The sequence below is a fragment of the Sorex fumeus genome, unplaced genomic scaffold (assembly GCF_029834395.1).
Source record: "Sorex fumeus unplaced genomic scaffold, SorFum_2.1 ptg000039l, whole genome shotgun sequence".
Lineage (NCBI taxonomy): Eukaryota > Metazoa > Chordata > Mammalia > Eulipotyphla > Soricidae > Sorex > Sorex fumeus.
In genome coordinates, this window is record NW_026606096.1 from 10,100,915 (window position 1) to 10,120,410 (window position 19,496).

General features: G+C 37.2%; 1 protein-coding gene across 1 annotated transcript in view; it reads left to right on the plus strand.

Annotated features, from left to right (window-relative positions):
• Positions 1–19,496, plus strand: part of CDCA2 (cell division cycle associated 2) — a 50,445-nt gene that overhangs the window by 20,643 nt on the left and 10,306 nt on the right. Inside the window, exons 8-12 of the mRNA XM_056118824.1 lie at positions 2,255–2,339; positions 2,791–3,029; positions 4,586–4,664; positions 6,641–6,729; positions 8,901–9,038. Of these exons, the coding sequence (XP_055974799.1) occupies positions 2,255–2,339; positions 2,791–3,029; positions 4,586–4,664; positions 6,641–6,729; positions 8,901–9,038 (630 nt within the window). The remainder of the gene's footprint in view (positions 1–2,254; positions 2,340–2,790; positions 3,030–4,585; positions 4,665–6,640; positions 6,730–8,900; positions 9,039–19,496) is intronic.

Consider the following 19,496-nt stretch of genomic DNA (forward strand, 5'->3'; position numbering starts at 1 on the left):
TGAACTCAGGTCAGCCTAGTGTAAGGCAACTGCCCTATCCTCTGTACTGTCTCTCCAGCCCTGCAAATCTGCCAAAGTGACCTGAACCACCATTTTTGCATGAATATCAGATCAGGTCTTCCTTTCAAGCTGTCAATTTTTCTAGTTAAGGCGCTGATTTGGGTCTCTTCTGTTTGCTGTGTCTTCTTCAAGACTTGGCATGTTAATGATCGATATAATTTGTACAAGTGATATTTAGGGCAAACTTCAGATCTTCTCCCCAAAATCAAATGAAGACATAAAATTCAGAATATTTTTATTAATCTGCCCAAAGTGTATAGATGTGTTTCACTTGAGTTGTTTGCTAACTTTAATTAAATGAGAATCTAATAGGTGTTTCATTTTCTAAGGTCACATATTTTACAAATAATTTTTAGCGCTTTTTTCTGGTAAGAAGAATAATTGACTTAGGAGATAGTTAAGGAGGTTGGTTTGGAGGACGATTGTTCTTTTTTGTTTTGTTTTGGGCCACATCTTATGGTTCTCGGGGCTTACTTCTGTCTCTGCACTCAGGGATCACCCCTAGTGATGCTCAGGGGTCCACGTGGCTTTTGGGAATCAGCCCAGATCGGTCATGTGCAAGGCAAGTGCCTTTCACACTATAGCATCTCTCTGACCCCTGAGGATTAAAAAAAAATTTTTTTTTTAAAGTTAATGCACCATTCTTTATATAGTTATTTACAGTTAACTTTCAGGTATTGAGTTCTAGCTTAATCCAGAGTCTCCAATTCCCCGGATCCAGTTGAGCATCTTCCTCCACAAGTGTCTCCAGCTTTCCTCCCGCTCCCCAGCTTGCTCCTTAAGTTTGGTTGTTGTGGTTAGGATTTCTTGCTTTCGATATTGTGGAATATAACTATGGTTTGAATGTAGAGTTATAGAACTGCTGTACTAGAGGCCCTTGGCCCCTGCCCCTCATTAATTCCCCCAGTGCAGTTTTTTCCTTTCTTGTCCTTCCCTTCCTACACTCTAGCTTCAAGGGCGATCTAGGCTTTTCCCTTTAATACCTGGCATTTCCTTGTTCACTTATTCCAATTCTTACAGATAAGTGAGATCATTTGAGAATCGTTTCAAATCTTGGATTGGGTGCACTAGAGAGAATTGACCTTTTAGAGAGTAAGCACTGGTCAGATGGTCAGAAGCTAGAGGACAAGCAGTTAAATGTCTCATTTAGCCCTGCTAAATTACTAATGATAATTTAGACAGGAGTTGTATAAATGTTTTTTAAAAAAAAGCATGAGAGACAAAACATAATACTATACCTTTTTTTTTTAGTATAGTTCATACACCTTAGGGCCATTTATCTTATGAAAGTAAAGAACCCCAAATATTATAGCATTTGCCCTTAACATAAATAAAAAAAAATCAAAGTTGTCATTATTCCCCTGCCATCTCCCCCCCCCCCTTTTTTTTTTTTTGGTTTTCTGCTTTTTGGGTTACACCCAGTGATGCTCAGGGGTTGCTCCTGGCTCTGCACTCAGGAATCACTCCTAGCGGTACTCGGGGTACCATATGGGATGCTGGGAATCGAACCTGTTGGCCACGTGCAGGACAAACACCCTACCCGCTGTGCTATTACACGAGCCCCTGCGCTCCCCCCCCCCCCCCGCTTTTTTTAATTAGATCTCTGTGAGACACAGTTAAAAAGCTTTTATTATTGAGTTTCAGTCATACAATGATCAAACATCCATCTCTCCACCAGTGTACATTTTCCAACACCAATATCCCACCACCCCCAGTATCCCACCACCCCCCACCCAACCCCACCCCCTGCCTCTATGGCAGATAATTTCCTTCTTACTCTACTTTTGGGCATTATGGTTTGCAATACAGATACTGAGAGGCCATCATGTTTGGTCCTTAATCTACTTTCAGCACATATCTCCCATCCGGAGGAACCCTCCAACTGTCATTAACTTAGTGATTCCTTCTCTATGCCAGCTGCCTTCTTCCCTCATTCTTCAGTCTGGAGAAAATAGCACAGTTGTTAAGGCACTTGCCTTGTATACAACTGACCCAGGTTTGATACCCAGTATCACATATGGTTTCCCAAGTCCCGCAGGAGTGATCTCTGAGCACAGAGCTTGGAGTGAACCCTGAACCCTGCCAAATTTGGCCCCCAAAACCAAAAACTAAATAATTCAAAGTTGACTGTTCTTAATGATGTTCTTAATGATAATAGTTTTATATGTAAAATTATTCTCTAATATTTGTTTAGGTACACTGTGACAACCTCTGTGAAAATGAAGTTCATCCAAACTTAATTTCAAATCTTGCAAAGTGTTGCAAAGAACGAAGATCAGGTAAGAGAGTCTTATTTATTTTGCACCGTGAAGGTATCATTTTCTTCTTCTTAGAAATATCTGGTATAGTATATGGTGTTTGCAGTGTTCTTCTAATAATACTTTGATACTTTTGGAACTACACAGGGATGAAGTGGTTTAAAGGAAAGCATCTCTGGAGGGTTTCAGAATTGGTCTATCTCTTTCACACTTCTATGGTTACTTAATTTAGAAGTTATAAAGCATGTTGGTAATCGGTTTTGTAAAATTTCTAAGATACTTATATGAAAGTTACCATGAAATTTGTTGCCATGTATTAATTAGAGTAGTGCTTATATTTTTTCTTTTTAATTTTCTTCACAAACTATTTTATCTAAGTAATATTCAAATTGTCAGAGATTCTAGGGTATACATTTTGGATTAGAAATATAGCTTACTTTAAAACTATGTTCCCATTGATTATTTATACAAGATCAAGAAGACTGTAAAGAACCAGCCTCTGTAAACCTGAGGAAGAGGAAGAGAGTTACTTTTGGAGAGGATCTAAGTCCTGAAGTGTTTGATGAATCTTTGCCAGCAAACACTCCATTGCGCAAAGGAGGAACCCCAGTGTGTAAAAAGAATTTGGGTAATATCAGTCCCCATCTTGACCAGTCTCCAGTTCCTGAGCACTTCCCACAACCAAACTTTGATGACAAGGGGGAGAATCTTGTAAGTGTGAAAAATTGTTTGTATTTCATCATACCTAGCCTGTTTTGCATTCTTTGAAATCATGAAGTAGGCTAAATGATGGGCATGGGCTTTGTATAAATTAAACATTTTTTAAAAGTTTTTGGGCCATACCTGGTGGTGGTGAAGAATTACTCCTGTCTCTGCCCAGGGATCACTTCTGGCTGGGCTAAGAGGACCAGATGGTTTGCAAGAGATACAACCTGGGTCAGCCTTGTGCAAGGCAGTTGTCCTACCATTGTACTATTGTTCCAGCCCCAATTAAAACATTTTTTTTAATTGTTGTTTGTTACCAGTTTTCCTCTGCTAAAGCAACAGTCTATGATGCTTGTACATAGCATATTTCATGGTATGCTGTTGATCATAAGATCTGTGACTTTTATGTTTTACTTAGACAAAGGTCAACTAAGATAGATTCTAAGAATTGTAAGATGAATTCCAATTTCAGAGTTACTAAATTGTTAAGGAGTAACAGTCTTAAAATTGATAGACCACAAATAAAAATTTTTTTCCTTTATTTTTTCCAATATTTTCCTATGTATTTTTCCCCTAGGGGGTCAACTGTGTTCAGGGCCTATTCCTGGCTCTGTGCTCAGTGATCACTCTTGGTGGGGCTCAGGGACCATACATGCTGCTGGGAATTGAACCCAGGTCAGCTTCAAGAATGGTGATTCTATCCATGTAATAACATTAAGTTGAAAATGTCTGGCATATGATCATAACACTTGGTATGATTGCCAGGACACGGAAGTAATCCATAAGTGTAATGATGGATAAATTGATAAAGAATTTGAGTTATGTTTACATAATGGCATTCTATGCAGGTTTAAGAAAAGATGAAATCTAAAAGAAGAAAAAAGAAAAGATGAAATCCCATTTTTTTCTAAACTGTTAATATAATGCATTATACAGATTGTTTTTCATATAAAAAACAAGTTTGGTTAAATTTCACATCATCATAATTTTTATGGTATTACATGGTATTATATTTTTATGAATTCATAAGGATACTGACCTATAAGGTTTTAGGGTTTTTTGTTTTGTTTTATACTTGGCCGTGCCCAGGGGTTACTCCTGGCTCTGCACTCAGGAGTCACTTCTATTGGTGCTCAGGACACCATATGGACTGCCAGGATCAAACCCAGTCAGCTCTCTGCAAGGCACACAAGCGCCTTATCCACTGTACTATTTTTCTGCCCCTGAGTCTGTAATTTTCTTTTAAAGTCTTATCATATTATCAAGTTAATGCTAATATTAATGAGTTGGGAAGTGCTTCCACTTTCCCAATTTGTTTGGGAGAGTACATATAGAAGCAGTATTATATTTTCCATAGATGTTTTCTAGAATTCATTAATTCAACCTTTGAGCCATCACCCAGGCCCCTGACATTTTTTTCTTAATCTTTTATTGGTTTTCTATTTTTATGTTGATTGCAACTCATGCAATAATTAGTTCTTTTCATTTTCATTTGGTTACATTATCATGTAACTGTTGAATTTAAGGATGTCTAATTTCTACTTTTTTTCTTTTTTATTCAGGAAAATATAGAACCTCTTCAGGTAGCATTTGCAGTTCTGAGCCCTCTTAATAAATCTACAGTCTCAGAGACTCTTTCAGGTAGTAAATTTCCTTTGCCTTACATATGTATACATATACATGAAATTTAATTTTTAGAAAATTTTAAATTATTACAATATATGTTTGGTTTAAAAGACCATGTAATTTCAAGGAAATTTTTTTATTCCAAGTCTCACATTTTATATTATCTCTATATTTAGCTTCCTTAGATTAGCAGTTCCAATTTGTTTTTATTTGGGGGCCACATCCACAGGTCCTGGTGATGCTCAGGGGACTATCCAGGGTGCTGGGGTAAAACTTGACTTGGCGACATGAAAGGCAAATGCCCTCCCCATTGTATTCTCAAGTAGTAAGTAATGTATATACCCTTTCAATTCTTAAATATCTCTGTAAGGTACTTAGACCGAATCTTAAGTAAGCTCCTTTAAAAAAATCTGCACAATTTACCTCACACCACTCACATTCCAAGAGTAGTACACCATGCTTGATGGGGTTTAAAGTAGAAGGCACCCAATCTTAGAGGGAAATATATTTTTACAGATAGCTAGATATAGTTAGATAGACAGACAGACAGACAAGCACACAGGCTCAACCCTTAACAGCATATTAGTAATCTCTTACAGAAGTGCTTATTAGCCTTGTTGAAAAACAACAATCTTCACAATCCTCACACACTCTCCTCTAAGGAAAGTTTTTTGGAGCATTTTCAGCAGTTTATAACAAACAATACAAAATAAATTATTTCAGTTCTGCTTTGGAGCAGGGGTTGGGGTTTGGGATAGATACATCCAAATATGGTGGTGGGAAGGTATAATGGTGGTGGGATCGGTGCTCAAATATCAAATGTAATCAAATATTGTGAACTATTTTATAAAATTATAATAAAATTTAAATTTTAAATGGTAAGGGTTAGTCTTTAAATATGCAGAATGGTTTATTGACATTAACATGGTATTCAGAGCATATGTTCTTTCCAAAAGCCTGGCATTTTTCTGAGCATGACTAAATGACAAAGAGCTCTCTCAGTTTTCATGAAAAATGAGGACTCCACTGGCAATTAATTGTAGTGGGAAAAATACTTAGAATGAGAAGTTATTCATTTCTCTTTCTGGTTGGAATCTTTCAATAGCCTGTTGGCTATGAGACACAAATCATTTTCATTACCAGGGAATTTAGCCATAGATTATTAAACTAGAGTTAATTTTTGAGTGTAACCTATATTGCTCCAAAACTTATACTCTGAAAAACATACTGCCTTTTATTTATACCATTAAAAGTGAACAAATTTATTTTGGTGGTTTTGGTTTTTTGGATGTTGGACCCATGGTGCTCAGGGCTTGCTCCTCGCTCTGTGTTCACTTCTCGTTGGGCTTGGGTGACCTTCTGAGGTGCCAGGTATCAAACCCAGGTTGCACATGTGAAAGGCAACAGCCCTTCCCACTCTACTATCTCTTCAGTCTCCCCAAATTATTTTTAACTTTTGTAAAGTTAAGTATTTTTGTATGCATCTTAATGTCATTTATTGCAGTTCTATTTTATGAAATGAGGTTGAAAAATGAACATCATTAAAATTTCTAGTATTTCTTATACTACAATTTTATCTGTTATATTATATATGCACTCTATGGAAAGGGCAGGAATTTGGGGATATTCATTAAATAAAGCACAAAAATTATTTTTTAATCTTGAAACTTTTTTTTTTTGAGTGAGGGTGGGTTTGGGCCAAATCAGGCAGAATTCAGGGCTTACTCCTTGGGGTTGAAGCTCAGAGATCATTTCTAATAGTATTTGGGAAATCGTTTGTGATGTTGGGGATCAAATCAAAGTCAGTTCTGTGCAGGGCTTTTATCCTAATGACCTTATCCGTTATACTATCTCTTTAGCCCCTCAAAAACTTAATTCTAGTGTTCAGATGATATAATAATCGAAGCACATAGGTATCCAAAAGATTATCCAGTGTATCCAAATGATGATTTGTTTGTTAATTACACTGATATTGCTATCTTTCCCGTCAGGCACTGATACCTTCAGCTCTTCAAATAACTGTGAGAATATATCTCCTCGGAAAGGTGCTAGAGTAACAAGAACCTCTAGCAGAAGAAGTGTATGTATTTAAATATATTTGGTACAATGTTTTGTTAATAAATCTTGCAGGTTTATTTTTTTGTATGTTCATGATCAATGGTTATAGACAAATCTTGATTTGACCAACATTAGCAAGAGCTAATATTTTCTCCTACTTAGTATATAATCTGATTGGATATTAATTCCTTTAGAAGAAATTTTTTTTTAAATGTGGGAGTACTGCTATTTATTTTGCCATTGATTAAGCTGAATTTAATCACGTGCTCCATGATTACATTTTTTAATAATTTTTTTAATTGAATATCTGGAGATAGATCATTATAAAACTATTTATAATTGGGTTTCAGTCATATATTAATCTGACACCCATCCTTCCACCAGTATACATTTCCCAACACCAGTGTTCCCTGTTTCCCTACCACCATCCCCCAGTTCCCTACCCCTTCACTTCACCCCCAGCCTCCCTCTATGGGAGGCATTTTGCTTCTTCTCTCTCTCTCCTTTTCCGTTTGTGCATTATGGTTTGCAATATAAGTTCTAAAAGGTCATTGTGTTTGTTCAGGTCACTCTATATTTTTTTTGGAATGGTAAGACTGGAGTAGCTTTTTAACTGGGTGGGGTCTGGATGATTTGTTTGTTAATTATACTGAAGCCTTGTCAAGGCTTCTGGAAGTACAAGGAAGTAGCCCATCTAGACCCTGAGAAAGCCTGGAGATTTCAGTCAAAACCTGCATATCAGAATTTTCAGCAGATTATGTCTTGATGTGGTAGAGTCAGACCGAGGGTATGGTGGTGATTTTAGATTATGGGAGCAAGCGGCTGCCAGGAGCTCTGCTTGGGCTGGCTCCAGGCTGATCCTCTTCCATTTATCCCTGTCTGTTCAGCCTTGTTTAGGTCTGAGATTAACTGTGGCTTTGGATCTCTTTAGAGATTTATGTATGGGTCTCTGAAGCAAGGCCGGTAGTAGAGCTTACATGGTGGTGCTGGAGTTGGTTCATTTGGGTGAATATCAGTGTTTCCAGGAGTGTTGGGAAGCTAGCCCATCCCAACTCCAAGAAAGCCTGAAGATCCTTTAGAAGAAAATTTAATGAAACAAAATACTTTCAGAGTTTTTGTTAATAAAATAAAGTAACTTATTTGATAAGGATTAATGTGGTTTGTGAACTTCGTTGAGGAGTAGAATAGGAAAGAATGGCATATGGACATGCAGAAGATTGTCTCAATCTAGCATTAAAACTCCTCTTACTGATTCACATCTGATATGGAACTTTTTAATCCATTTTTCATTTTACTTATGTGCAGGACATTAGAAAGAGTTCTGAGTTCAGCCACTGCATGTGGCTGACCAGTTTCCTTCACCAGTTGTTGAAGAGGTCTTCCTTGCGCCACTTAATATTTTTTTTGCAACTTTAGAAGATTAGCTGTCTGTGTATGAGGATCTGTCTCTGGATTTTCAATTCTATTCCATTAATCTGAGAATCTGTTCTTATTCTAGTACCTCACTGTTTTGATTATTGCTGCCTTATAGTACAGTAATGCAGTTTAAATTTTGGGAGAATAATGTCTCCCATCTTTTTTTCCTTGAAGACTGCTTTAGCTATTAGGATGGGGGGCGGGGGTGGGGTGGTATTATTCCATATGAATTTTAGATGTATTTTATTTTTTTTTAAATATGTTGAAGGTATTATAGGGAATTCATTGAATCTGTATAATGCTTTGAGGAGTATTGTAAGTTTACTATGATTTTGTTAAGGAATTTTGAATTGATACTCATCAGAAAAATTGGTCTGAAATAGTCTTTTGACACTAGTCTGTCTTCATTGGGTATTGCTCCAATGTTAGTTTCATAGAAGCTATTAGGAGGATTCTTGTTTCTTAGTATTTTGAAAGCACTTAAAGAGTAAATTTTGTAAATTTTTAAAGGTCTGATATAACCCTCCAGTAAATCCATCTGACTCAGGGCTTTTGTTCTTAGGGAGATTTTTAGTTACCACAATTTTTTTAAAAGACTTTTTGCTTATATTATTGGATTGAGTTTTGAATTGAAACTTAGAAAATCTAAGAGTCTGTGATACCTCTCCCCAATCCAACAAGTATAAAATGGTAGAAATAGCATAGGAAGGAAAATAAATGTGAAACACACATTAAGTTCCAATGTTCCATGATATTCCTACTTTAAATTCTTTATAGCAATCGATCAGTTTTGCAGAAGAAAATGTTTGCAACTTACTTAATACAGAAGTTCAGCCTTGTAAAGAAAAGAAAACGAAAAGGAGGAAGTCTCAAGAAAGCAAGTGCTCAGACAAAGTACGTCCAAAAAAGAATCGGGTAAGTGCATATTTAAAGATGTAATAGAGTTGAAGTGATGCATTTGGGAGGTTGAAGGGTGTGAGTTTGAGACCATAGCTAGTGGACCTCAGGGTTTTCTTCTGGTTCTGTTCTTAGGGGTTACTCTTGCTGGTGCTTGGAGGATAATATGTAATGCTAGAAATTAAGCTAGGTTGACTATATGCAAGGCTTAATTCTGTACTATATCTCTGGCCTGAGAAGTGGTACATTTCTTTGTCAAATGGTTAGAAAAACATGGAAACAATCTTTTTTTCTCTGTTAACTTTCCACTATCTTAGTATAGTATAGTAAAGCCCATAACAAATAACTCAATTATTTAGTGCCCATTTTTGGCATCTTCCACATTATGTTTTGGACATAGTAGGTCCAACCAAGTATAGTCAATTCTTAAGTAGAGTAACTTTGTTCTACATCATTTTGATTAGAAAAATGATTCCCTGTGGATGAATGAAATGTCATCAGTTAAGGACCTGGTTTTGTTTCATGTCATTTTCAGTTAAAGGCACAGTTCCCAAGAACCTATCAGCGTCATTAAGTGAGGAATTAATTTTATCCACACAAATGCTTATTTGTTTGTTATTTTTTAATATGATCTAACCTCTCACTTCATATTCTTAAACAGAGATGAGTATAGCTTTTGATATTTGTTTAACTTAGTCTTTACTAGTGATTATAACACTTCCAGGTTTTAGGAAAGAATTTAGAAACCAATTCAGTCTTCTTCAATACTCCAAAAGCTAAGCCAGCTAGATTATTCATTTAATGTGTATAAAACAAACATTTTAATGTCCTTTCTCTGACCCTAGAATCCTCTTCATTTAGTGTCCCCATTCACTTATATACTTCTTCTAGAACTCATTATCTCTGGTTCCCATAATCTCCGGTTTTCAGATATGCCCTTATTTTCTGTGTTTCCTTGCTTGTCTTAAACTGCATATGTAGTTTTCATAACTTGTCAGTAACCTCAGATTTTTCTCTCCCAGCTCAACTCTGTTTGAAACTCTGGTTTCAACACTGTAATCTGCTATGCTAACATTGCTCCTGGAGAGATTTGTGTGGGTACAAGTACAGTTAATTGTTGGTGTTTTCTGGTCTGGTCTTATTCTCTCAACTTTTGCCTTTACTGTATTTTTCTAAGATGTTTCATAATTTAGTGAGTAAAATTCACTTCCTCCTTAGACGTCTTACTCTTCTTGGCATCTTCACAGCATTTAACAAGACTGAGATATTTGACACCAATCCTACACTAGAGTTTATTTACTTTCTACTGTTACTGGTATATATTTTTCCCCCATCGTCCTTAAATGTTAATATTATTTGAAGTTATATTCTTAGCCCTTCTAAATTGTATGTTTTCTTGGTGATTTGATACGTATCATGATTGATGACTCCAACTATTCCCTCATTAAAAAATATATATTGTCTATATATATATATGAATGTATATCATTATTATTTTATATATAAATATATGTTCACCTGCTCACCAAACATCTCTTTCTAAACCATCTATGTGACTTCAAAGCCTACGTTTTAAGCCTAAGATACTGCTCAAATGATAAAATATTTGCCGAGTATGTGCAAGACCCCGAGTTCCCCAGCACTTCATGGCCACCCCAAGACATGAGTCTTACCTGCTGTATTGTATCTCCATCCCTGAAACTAATACTTTTAAAATTAAACTCATAATTTAATTACATCATATACTGAACCAAAAATACTCCACTAGGTGTGACCCTGGTGGGCCCCAAGCATCACCAGGCTCAAAAAGCTGAACTCAGGACCAAAAATCAAGTCAAGTATTGCTGGGAATGGCCTCCAATCCCCTGAGCACTTCTGGGTGTGGCCTCTATAAAAAGAAATGAACTTTGCATTTTAAGTATCTCATGCTCAAGGTTTACTCCTAGCTCTTCACTCAGGGATAACTCCTAGCAGGCTTTGGCGGGGGCGGGGCGGGAGGGTGCGTGGTGTGCTGAAAATTCAAGTTGGGTCAGCTGTGTGTAACACAAGAGCCTTACCCGCTGTACTATCACTCTGGTTCTGAAACTAACATTTTAAAATTAAGCTCATTTTTTCATTCTAAGATATATGTACCAAAAAACAGTCAATGAAGTTTCCTCATGCTCAGTGAAAAAAGAATGTTGTTGCTTCTCACAGTTTAAAAATGGCACAATCCTCCCAAGCCAGTGAAGCAAGATGAAACTGGAAGTTTTCCCATTTATTTTGTAGGGCTCTGTCTCCTTTGAAAAAGTTCCTTGCTGAGTACTTCCCAAAACATTGTTTAGATTCAATTCATTACCTATACAAATACCCATGGCATTTTTCAAAGAAAGAGCTCAACACTCCTGAAATTCAGATGGAACAATAAACCCCTTGAATAGCTAAAGCAATCCTTGGGGAAAAGAAGATGGGAGGCATCACCATCCCCAACTTAAAAATATACAACAAAGCAGTGGGAATTAAAACAGCATGGTATTGGAATAGAGGCAGCCCTTCAGATCAGTGGAATAGAGTAGAATATCTTGAGACAGACCCTCAGATATGTGATTAGTTAGTCTTTGATATAAGAGCAAAAAATTTGAAATGGAGCAAGGAAAGCTTCTTCAACAAGTGGTGATGGGAAAACTGATCAGCTCTGTACAAAAAGATGAACTCATACCTCTTTCTAACTTCATGCACAAAAGTCATATCAAAATGAATTAAAGACCTTGATATCAGACCTGAATCCATAGGTACATAAAAGAAAACATGGGCAGATCTCTCCATGACATTGAAGCCAAAGGCATGAAACACCACAGACCAAGCAAGTGGAAGCAAAGATAAACAAATGGGATTACATTAAATAATGAAGTTTTTGACCTCAAAGGAAATGATCACTAGGATACAACGAAAGTCCATAGAATGGGAGAAATTATTCAGCTAATCTGATAAGCCATCTGATAAGGGGCTAATATAAAAAATGTATAAATTACTGGTAGATGCACTTTACAAGGGGCTGAAGCGATAGTACAGCGGGTAGGGCATTTGCCTTGCACACGGCTGAACTGGGTTCAATCTCCAGCATGCCATATGGTCCCCCAAGCACCACCGGGAGTAATTCTAGAGTGCATGAGCCAGGAGTAACTCCTGAATATCGCTGGAAGTTATCCTAAAAGCCAAAAAAAAAAAAGAAGAAGCACTTTCAAGAAAAAATTTTCAAGTCCATCAAAAAAATGGGGAGAAGAGATGAACAGAAACTTCCTCAGTGAAGCAGTACAGGTGGCCATGTAAAATAATCTACATACCTAATCATGAGGGAGATGCAAGTCAAAACAACAATGAGATGCCACCTCACACCAGAGAGATTGGCACAAGAAGATCAAGAACAGCCAATGCTTCCGTGTATGCGGGCAGAAAGGAACCCTCATTCATTGCTGGTGGGAATGTTGGGAATGTGGGTGGGAATATTCATCCAGCCTTTCTAAAAACATCTAGAAATTGAATTTCCATTTGAACCAACTGTGCCCTTTCGGAATAAACTCCAAGGACCCAAAAACAAATGAACAAAAGACATTTGTACCCTTATGTTCCTTGCAGCACAATCCACAATAGCCAAAATCTTGACGCAATCTAAGTGTCCAAGAATAGGTGACTGGATAAAGAAATAATGGTACATATACACAATGGAATACTACTTGGCTATAAGAAAAGATAAAGTCATAAAGTTTGTTGCTATGTGGAGGGACCTGGAGACTATTGTGCTGAGTGAAGTTAGAGTGACTGACTGAATGGTCTCTCATCTGTGGGATATAAAGAAACACAGTGGTGGAATAAAGGCAAAGGAAATCGTGCATGAGAACTGGTACTCAGTAGAAAACATGCCACTTGAAGGGCCTGGGAGACAGGACAGGGAGGGGACAATGTCAGTAGTGGAGGGAGTGTTCAGCTGGGAGGAGGAAGTGGTGCTGAAAGGTGGTACAGTGTTGCATATGAAATCCTATTGACAACAATACTGTAAACCACTGTGCACAAACTTATATGGGGAAAAAAAAACAACCTCCTGCAAAAGCTGAGTGGTAAATAAATTGAGGGGGGGTAACGGGGGACAATAGTGAAGGGAAGTGGACACTGGTGAAGGTATTGGTGTTAAAACATTGTATGCCTGAGACCCTTTCATGAATAACCTTTAATTTCAGTGTCAAATTGAAAATATTTAAAATAAAAAATTCCTTTGCTGAAAAAAGTTACACACAAATTTAAAAATATTTCTATACTTTATATTATTCCATTATAATTTTTCATATATATCATGTATAAAGACTGTGAACATATTTCTCTGCATAAACTCAATACCCTTGAAATTCAAGGATTATGGCTTAATAATTGCTTCATACCTGCCGGAACCTCACTAAGTAAAAATAGTTGGAGTAATAAAATAGTAATGATTTGAGGAAGGGATATTTAGCCTTTAGTGAATTTCTGGAAGTTAAAGCAGATGGGAGCATGTTGACAGAGAGGTGGAAAGATTTACAGCCCAGAATGTGCTAAGGGGGAGCTAGAGAGGTGCTGGGAGGCAGCCTGCTCATGCAAATCCCAAGAGACCCCGGGCCTAGTTTGGCAGGTACAATGGATGATTGAGAGTGAGAAGAAGTAGTGAAAAACAGATTAATTGAAGTTTTATATGTGAAACAGTTTACACCAGTCAGCACCCTCCCCCCATCCTCCCCACAAAGCTCAGAACAGATGTTATCATATAGGCTAAAGCCCTCATTCTGGTTTTGAGGGGTCTTGACGGTCAGCTCTTCCCCTAAAGCAAAGACTCTAGGTGACCCCTCCCTTTCTGTATGGTCTGGTGTCAGCACAGTGTTCCTTAAAGAATTTCCATGCAGGGAAGAGCTAGAAAGCATGAAAACCCAGACTAATTTGTTTGCTCTATACTTCAATAAAAATCTGACAACAGAGTAGAACCAGAAATGTTGGTAGACCAGACTTCTGGTCTGGTGATGGCCCCTGAACAAAACAATAGCAAAAGTAAAAAAGAAGAGGGTGCTATTTGGGGCTGGGGGTGGATGGAACAGAAAAGCTATAAAAAGTAATGACCAGACTAAGGAATAAAGTTAAGTCTCCCAGAAGGAGTTTTTTTTTTCCCTTTTTTTCTTTTTTTTGGCTTTTTGGGTCATACCCGGCGATACATAGGGGTTACTCCTGGCTCATGCACTCAGGAACAACTCTTGGTGGTGCTTGGGGGACCATATGGGATGCTGGGAATCGAACCCAAGTTGTCCGCGTGCAAGGCAAACACTCTACCCACTGTGCTATTGCTCCAGCCCCTTGTCTCCCAGAAGGAGGAACGAAAGGGATATTAGCCTTAAAATAGCAGACATGCAGCACCAAACTTGTAGATTTTATAGGGACTTCAGAGAACTGAAAATTGTAGAATGAAAGAAATTATCAGAATAAGAGTTCCCAGATTTAAAAAAAGAAATCTTCAATTTAAAGGATTCACTGAGAGTTGGCACAGTAAAAAAAACAGGTTCAAACTTTGATGTGTCATTGTGAAATTGAACAGTAAGGATAATGAGAAAAGTGGGCTTTTTCTACCCAGAAACAAGAACCAGTGGTATCAAGTTTAACATCAATTTGACTGCTGAAAAATAATTTCATAGAATTCTTAATGCTTTAAAAGAAACTTAATGTGAAACTGACATTCAACTTGTAGGCAAATTCACTTACATGTGAAATAAGAAATTAAAACTTAGATATACTGGAATTTTTTTTTTTTTGGATATGGTTAGAGGAAATACTCTAGCAAAACTAGGAAATAAGCAAGAACATTCAGCATACAGAATATCTAATAATACAAGGAAGCAGTGCAAGGGAAATCTCTTGATTATAGCTGTTTTGGCAGCCTTAAAGAGCAATGTTTAAATTTGGGGAGTGGGGTAAGGGAGGTTATGGGGCTTTACACCAGGCCTCTGGAGAGAATAACAAAAAGATTTGTGATCGAGAAAATGGAAAATATGGCATAGAAGAAAAAGAAAGGAAATTATATACTATTTTCAACAAAGGTCTATATAGAAAAGTTTGAGGGGTGTATATGAAGTAAAGGCGGGTCAAGTGCGATTTCCAGTAATAATTAAGTTTAAGAAAAAGTATATTTTTTCCCTTGGGAATCATCTGACAGGACTCAGGGAGGAAAGGAATGTGAGCTCTGTGCTTGGCAACCATAACTGTTTTCACAGTCTTAACATGTTCTCAATGAAGACAAAGCTTTAACAATTTGATTATTGTGCAGGATGGTGTAAGTGTTGCTAATGCAGAATGGGGAGAAGTTGGTAGAAAAGATAAAGGTTAAGGTGTTTACACTAGTTTAGTGATTTGGTCAAGCACCTGGACAATATGGCTTCTAAATCCTGGGTTGACTGATACCCAGCAGTGGCAAGATTCTTAACTCAATTGGTTAAATTTGCTGATTTTGAAAAAGTGGGGGAGCAGGTGTCTTTGAACCACACCTGGTGATGCACAAGGGCTACTGAGTCCAGGAGTTATGCTGAGTGGGGCTTGCGGGACCATATGCAGTGCTGAGGATTGTATGCTGGACCTGCAGCATGCAAAGACCAGTGAACTAACTCTCCAGCCTCTTTATATTGGTTTAAAATAGAGAGTATTAATGGTAGTTTATAAGTGTGTTAGTATTACATGAAATAATAAATGCAGAAACTCTGAGAATAATGCCTAGCCATCATGAGCACTAGGGCAATAATTGCATTTATAGTTTTTAATTAATTATGGTCTTCAATTAATCTCTAATAGAGATTTTTTTTGGGAGATTTCTGGGTTGGTTTTTTTTTTTAATTTTTATTAGTGAAAGGAGCACCAAATAGAGATTATTTTTTAAGTTGGTGGAAAGGAATAGAAATGTAAATTCTGAGGTAAACAATAGAATGAGTGAGGTGTCAGTAGAGATAATAGTATATTATGTACTTGACATTTGCTAAGATTATGATCTTTAATGTTCTTGGCACACACACAAACAAGATGATAAGTAGTATATTTGAGGTGATGTATACATGTATTAATTTGATTGTGATAATCATTTTATAGTGTATATATATTAAATCATTCTATACCTTTTAAAATTATATGCAATATAAATATATGCAATCCCTATTCTTTCAATTGTACCTCAGTAGATCTGGAAATTGTTCTAAATAAACAAAGTTGCTAACATAAAGTAGCTTTTGAATTCACAATTGTGGATTACTTCATAACTAAGAAATGGAGAATGCCATTTGTGGAATATAAAGTAACAGAATGGGAAGCTTACACCCAAGAATACTAGAGATGAGTACCAGGAGGATTGCGCCAAGGCTTGGAAGCTGGCCTCACATGTTGGGGGAAAAGGCAGCTCAGATAGAGAAGGGACCACCAAGTAAAGGGTTCTTGGAGAGCCCTCTTAGGATGGAGAGGCGTGCTGAAAGTATACCATAGACCAAACATGATGGCCACTTAATACCTCTATTGCAAACCACAACACCCAGAAGGAGAGAGAAAACAAAAGGGAATGCCCTGCCTCAGAGGCAGAGTGGGGAGAGGGGGAAAGGGCTACTGGGATCATTGGTGGTGGAGAATGGGCACTGGTGGAGGGATGGGTACTTGATCATTGTATGACTAAAATGTAAGCACAAAAGTTTGTGAGTCACGTACCTCACAGTGATTCATAAAAAAAAAAAAATAGAGAATGCTTCCATTCTATAACCAGAAACAGTGGAGTGAGAGATTCATGAATTCCACTCCATTTGAACCACACAGTGTGCACATGTACAGGAAAAAATTCTAACTTCTTAAGAATATTTACAAGACAAACCTAGATAAGTATTTTAGTTCAAAGTAAAGAAAAAAAAATTAATACCACAAATTTTAAGGGACCATTGGGTTAAAAAAAATGCACCGCTATAGAAAAATAGGAGTACTGAATGAAGGACTGGAGAGATAGTGCTGAGATTAGGGTCTTTGCTTGCATACAGTGAACCTCAGTTTATTTCTAGCAATGCACAAATCTCTGAGCAGAGCCAGGGTTTGCCCCTGAACACTTCTAAATGTGTCTAAAGACACAGAAAATAGAAGCACATACTGAAAATGGTTGTTAGACATTTAAAAATATTTATCATAATAAGGAAAGTGCAACGCTGGAATACTTTTAGATACTACTTTTTATTTTTCATGATTTACAGTTCTGTCAATGTGCATACAACATTCCAGTACCACACCAGCTACTGAAGTGTCCATTACCCTCCACCGTTGTCTTCACCTTTCTCACCTCTGTCTCCATGATAAGCTCAGTTCTGTCACTCGGTTTATAGATTTTTGTGGCCATTTGTTATTCTCTTATAATGCTTCTTTATATCCTCCATATGAGAAAGATCATACTATATCTGCCCTTCTCCTGGTTTCTTACCTTTTCGTGCAAAACCACAGGAGTTGACCACATACTCTGGGCAATGCTAGAGGTCTGATGTGCTTAGATTTTTTTTTTCTCTGGTACTGCAAATCTCATGAAGGATATTTTGGCAATACCAAGCCAAAGCATATATTTGTTTACCTTTGTTTCAGCAATTCCACTTCTAGTAACATGGTCAATGTGTAACACTATCATCATAATTTGGTAATTTGTAACATGGATTCTAACTGGTTTGCAGTATAACTGCATAAGTTGCAGGTGCTTAGTAATCATGTTGCAAAGTAATGGTGTGCCATGATCTATAATTTAGTCAGCTCTTACCAAAATTAATATGATTCATTACAGCACTTTTTGTAATGCAAAATGAAAACAAATCAAATGCCTGTCAAAATGAGGCACTGACTGTTCAAGTGAGTTTTCTTTTTTTAATATATATTTTATTTTCATAAAAGTAGTTCATAATAGTTCATTACAGATAATATTCAAACACCAATCCCACCACTGAGCACCTTCCCACCACAATAAAAGGGAAGTGTGCAAAGGTTGTTTGTATTTTTTTCTGAAGCCACTTAAACCTATAGATTAGAGAATACAGGCAAGTATGTTAAAACCAAACAAATGTGTGCTACTTCTGATAAGTAAGAGAGATAGACTGTAAGAGGTTGTGCAGCCGCAAATGCTACAGGAAGTTCTGTATCATTCTCTTCTGAGAGCTTTAGTATAGTCTCTGGGTTTTGGCTGTTGATGAGATTACATGGCGCTGAATGTGACTGCCAAGCAACTGGAAAACTGAGGACCTGGCGGGAGGAGGCCCAATCCTGATTCGAGTGGGCTTGGAGATCAAGTGAGTTTCTTATAGAAAGTAATTACAACAAATTCCAATGACTGCTATGGAATGTTAACAGGATGTAAATACTATTCACTGGAAAGTAGGTTGAAAAATGACCTAAGTAGTGAGTTGTTGGGGCTGTGTTGTGTTCCCCTAGAATTCATGTATTGACATCATAAACCCCCAATACTTCAGAATGTGAGTATTTGGAGAAGGGGCTTCCAGTTAAAATGAGGCTGCTTGGATGATCCTTAACTCATACTGACTGATGTTCTTAAAAAGGGAAATTTGGGCATGAGAACCCAGACAGGAGAAGACTATGGGCAATGTAGCTGGAAGAGCAGCCCCTCCCCCACTCCTCTCCAGCCAAGGAGAGAAGCCTCAATGGAGACTGGCCATACTAAGACTTGAACATGGACTTACAACATCCAGAACTGGTTGAAAAATACTCTTTAAGCAGGGTACAGTTATTTGTAACGACAGTTAATATGGCTAGCTAATACTGCCTATAACCTAAGAAAACAAACCAGAATGTGAAAGGTAATAATATATGGGGAACAGAACAATAGTAATACAGTTAGGATGCTTGCCTTGCATGTAGCTGACATGGATTCGATTCCTGTCATCCCATATGAAGCTATCCTTAAGTCTGACAAGAGTTATCCCTAAGCAAGAGCCACAATTAAGTCCTGAGCACTACTGGGCATGACCCGAAAAATAAAAATGTTTTAATAAGTAAAACAAATTAACAAATTTGTTTTATTATTATTAAACAATTATTATCAATATTATTAAATAAATTATTAATGAATTAATAGGCCCTCCCGTTGATCGTCGATTTGCTCGAGCGGGCCCAGTAATGTCTCCATTGGAGACTTTGTTGTTACTGTGTCTGGCATATCAAATACTCTCGGTAGCTTGCCGGGCATAAAAGCAAATATGTACATACACACATACTAAAATCTTTTAGTTGCAAAAGTAGAAGAACAAGAGGCTAGGGAGATAGTTAATGTGTAGAATATATGTATGAGGCACCAAAGCTGTCTTCTTGATATTGTGTCACTCTGCCTTTGTAGCCCTTGGGCATCACTGGATGTGGTTTTTTTTTTGTTTTTTGTTTTTGTTTTTGTTTTTGTTTTTGTCTCACACCCAGAGATGCTCAGGGGTT